The sequence below is a fragment of the Grammomys surdaster genome, unplaced genomic scaffold, assembly GCF_004785775.1.
Source record: "Grammomys surdaster isolate TR1022 unplaced genomic scaffold, NIH_TR_1.0 165, whole genome shotgun sequence".
NCBI lineage: Eukaryota > Metazoa > Chordata > Mammalia > Rodentia > Muridae > Grammomys > Grammomys surdaster.
Genome location: NW_021604613.1, coordinates 19270597 through 19274205, shown reverse-complemented (window position 1 = coordinate 19274205; position 3609 = coordinate 19270597). Strand labels below are relative to the sequence as shown.

The 3609-nt window shown below is 46.8% G+C and overlaps 1 protein-coding gene across 3 annotated transcripts; it reads right to left on the bottom strand.

The window, feature by feature from the left end:
- Positions 1-1586: 1586 nt before the first annotated feature.
- On the bottom strand, positions 1587-3359 carry LOC114619853 (gamma-crystallin F). Of its 3 annotated transcripts, none has more exons than XM_028765800.1 (3): positions 3321-3359; positions 2991-3233; positions 1587-1923 (listed from the first exon to the last, which is right to left on the bottom strand). In XM_028765800.1, exons 1-3 carry the CDS (start codon positions 3327-3329, stop codon positions 1651-1653), a joined length of 525 nt encoding a protein of 174 aa, XP_028621633.1. In that variant the 5' UTR covers positions 3330-3359; the 3' UTR covers positions 1587-1650. The 3 variants fall into 3 exon arrangements, with proteins under 3 accessions (XP_028621633.1, XP_028621634.1, XP_028621632.1); XM_028765801.1 differs by having other exon boundaries at positions 1587-1909; XM_028765799.1 differs by having other exon boundaries at positions 1651-1918; positions 2974-3233; positions 3321-3329.
- Between the last annotated feature and the right edge of the window lie 250 nt (positions 3360-3609).

The following is a 3609-nucleotide window of genomic DNA, read 5'->3' as shown; positions in this document are numbered from 1 at the left end:
GAAGAAGGAAGGGAGGGAGGCAGGGAGGGAGGGAGGCAGGGAGGGAGGGAAGCCTGAATAGCCTTTTTATAGCAAACCAGTTACCTGGCTGTTGCTAGGTAACCATTGGGTGGAGCCTAGAGGAAATGCTAACATTGCTTAGATTTCATTTCATGACTCCTTACTGTAAAATCGTCTTGAGCTTTCTTAAACAAGCACCTACATTCATTTTTTCCCTGTCGTGGGGACAAAATAGTCACCAAAAGCTATTGGAGAGCTAAGTGTCACAAAGGTGGATCCAGGATAATACCTGCCAGGTCCATGATACGCTTGTGAGCTTTGCATTCCTGCATTGTATTTTCCTAACCGCGTGCTGAGAGCCTTTACTCACACAGAATGTGTACCTGATTCCACCAGCTCACAGTGCAGTGCAGCTCCAGTTAAAACTACTTTTGACAGAGTCCTTTGACTTCTTTTAAGAAGGCCCTTGGTTACTAAATTTGTGCTCTTCGCATGATGCACACACACACACTCACACACACACACACATATATATATATATTCTCTTCAATACTGTAATTTTAGAAGTTTTAGACCTTTTGGATGTGTCAGGCATTACTATGCTAACAGATAAGCCTCTCTTCCACTGATGCAGTTTTACTTAGCCATTGATTACTCAATCACCCCAAAACAGTTTCAAGTCAGAACACTAAAGTTGAGAGTGAGAGATCAAATTTTGGGGGTTCAGACTCCATTTTAGAAAATCTGACCTAAGTTTAAACTCAAGTAAACTAACAGGCCGGTACCTTGCTTCAGTTTCCAAGTAACCCCCCAACAAGACCTGTCTCCAGGTAATTCCCCCCAACAAATCTTACATCTAGCACCAGTTTCCAAGTTAGTCCCCAAAATATCTGCAACCTCCAGGTTATAAGCCCTTGCTTAATAACTACCAACTAGGAGGAAAACAGAAGTTAAATTTATGGTTTGGCTCCCAGCATCAGCCAATTATGCTAAAGACCACAGTAGCACTTGAGTTAGATACTTGTCAGTCTAGAAACACCTCTCACTTATGATTTCCTATAGAACTTTGTCCTGATGAGTGGTCAGGGGTTTTTCTCCATTGGAACCATCCTGTGGGTCAGTGGTGAGTCCAGCCTGAAATCAAGTTTGTAAATAAAGACCCTGGCGTGATTGCATCAGATCGGCTCCTGATTAGTATTTTGGGGTTCGTGAACACTTTTTTGGTACCTCAAGAGCAAACACTCTTAATGAGCACTCACAGAACAGCTTCCAGGAAACTGTTAGCAAAGCCATTGTCCGGGATACAAAAATGTAAACACATTTAGTTCACATCAAAGCCTCATTAAAAGATTATTATTACTCCCGTTCTCGTCTTCACAAAGCAGGAAACTGAGGCATGGAAATGCTATGTGGCTAGCCCACTACATGTAGCTAGTGAGTGATTGGGGCCCAGGTTCCTGAGGCTGAGCTGCCGTCTGCTCAGCCCACAACCTCCACTGAGTACAGTAAGAAGATTCATAGTCTTCCTGTCGACAGTTTTACTACACCCTTCCAAGAAGGAAAACATCAACAGAGGACGCCATTACTGCATGGAACACACAGGAAATATTTTATTAACTTCCAAATGATGAAAGGGCAGAGTAAGAAAATTCAATAGAAATCTATGATTCTCCTCAGAGAGCCCACCCTGGCATTCATGGCGCCCCAGTCGTGGTAGCGCCTGTACTCCCTGGGCCTCAGCAGGTACTGCCGCCCCCGGTAGTTGGGCATCTCATAGAGGACCCAGTAGCCTTCCATCACGTGGAAGGAGTGGAAGTCACTGAAGTGGAAGCGGTCCTGCAGGTGGGAGCAGTCGTCTGTGATCTCCACCATCTGGCCTCTGTAGTCCTCTCGCTCGTAGATCCGGATTCTGTGAGAGCTGGACTGTGGGCCCAGTGAACAGCAGACAAAGGGACATCAGAAAACCTGACTGGAGCTTGCCAATCCAGCACGTGCTGCCTGGGGGAGGGGTGTTCCCTAGCTCTTCTATGTGGAAGGTGACTAAATTTAAAAAGTTAAATAATGGCTGTCAAGGCCATGTAAGTCACAGATTGGTGGAAATTCTGCGAAAGTTTGAGTCACACAACCCCTCTATCTATCCCTTCTTTTTGTTTCAGGTCCTGTTTTTGAACCTGGAGCTCAAGATCACCTCAAAATTTAGATCTAAAGGGAGTTGTGGTATTATTGCGTGCCTGTACTTTCAGCCCTTAGAAGGCAGGGTTAAGAGGATTTCAAGTTTCAGAGTTGGGGGTCAGACTGTAACACACAGGAAGTTTGGGGCTAGCCTTAGGTGAATGCATCCCAAAAATCCATGTAAACAACAGCAGCAAAATGTAAATAAAGAATGAATTTCAACTCTCAGCTCTAAAGTATTCTGGCCAATCACATTTATAAAACCGAAAAGTCAAATATTCTCAAGAGGCCTGTGTAGATCAAGAGAGTAAAACGTTTACAGCAATGGAAGTTCAAGGGCCCTGTCCTGCCTACTCTGTTATCTTGACCTCCTCTGCTTCCTGCCTTTTCCCAGCAGGCTGTCCCAGTGTCCTCTTCCACCACCGGAAGTCCTCCATGGGAAGGATTCTCCTAAGCAACACAGTTTGAGGGATGGAGAGCTGCTGGTAAAGTCCATCCTCCATGCGTCCAAAGTATTACAGCTTCCAAAGGACTTGTGTATCCAGCCAAGACGTGATCTTTACAAAGGCTGGCACACCAGGACTCACCAAAGGAACTCTCAGCCACTTCTGTTAAATAGGAAAACTGAAAAGCAGTTCTCACAGCCCGTTACAGGTCCATTTTAAGACCTTCCAAATTTTAAAGGCTTGTGCCATTTTTCCTAATCCTAGAGAACCTCCATAAGGAAGGTGGCAGATATCCTATCCCTCAGCTCAAAGTAGGGCTAGATCAGGGACAAGATGAGATTGAGAGCCAGTGAACCCTAGGAAGAAACTCACGTGGGGGATGAGGTGGCAGGAGCGGATGGAGTCGCTGAAACCCATCCACTGCTGGTAGTCAGGGTAGTCTCCGCGGCGCAGGAAGTACTGGCAGCCTGTGAAGTTGGGCTGCTCATAGAGCATCCAGCAGCCACTGTCCACGCGCACAGAGTTGCAGCGGCTGAAGTAGGGCTGCAGGTTGGAGTGGTCGGTGCTGCACTCATAGTGGCGGCCCTGGAAGCCGCGGTCTTCATAGAAGGTGATCTGTAAGGCAAGGCAAGGTTCAGAGACCTGATGTGGCCTGGACCCAAGGGTAAGTCCTTCCCCATGCTCTAGGTGCCCTGGGCTCACCTTCCCCATGGCTGATGTTAGCAAGTCGGATGAGATGGTGCTGTTGAGTGTGTAGGGCTGGGAGCAGGGTCTATATAGCAGGAGGTCTGCTGCGTTGGCAGGAACAGCACAAAAGGGGCCCGCGGTGGGACAGGGCACTTTTTCTCTCTCTTTTCTATATAATGACTGTGGGGGTGGTGTGGGTTATTGTATGTTTTCTCTTAGACTCTCCAGAGCTTTCGAATGGATGACTAATCACTGACCTGGTTAAAAGGGTCACTTGATGCAGCTTGGGTCTTTAAATGATGCC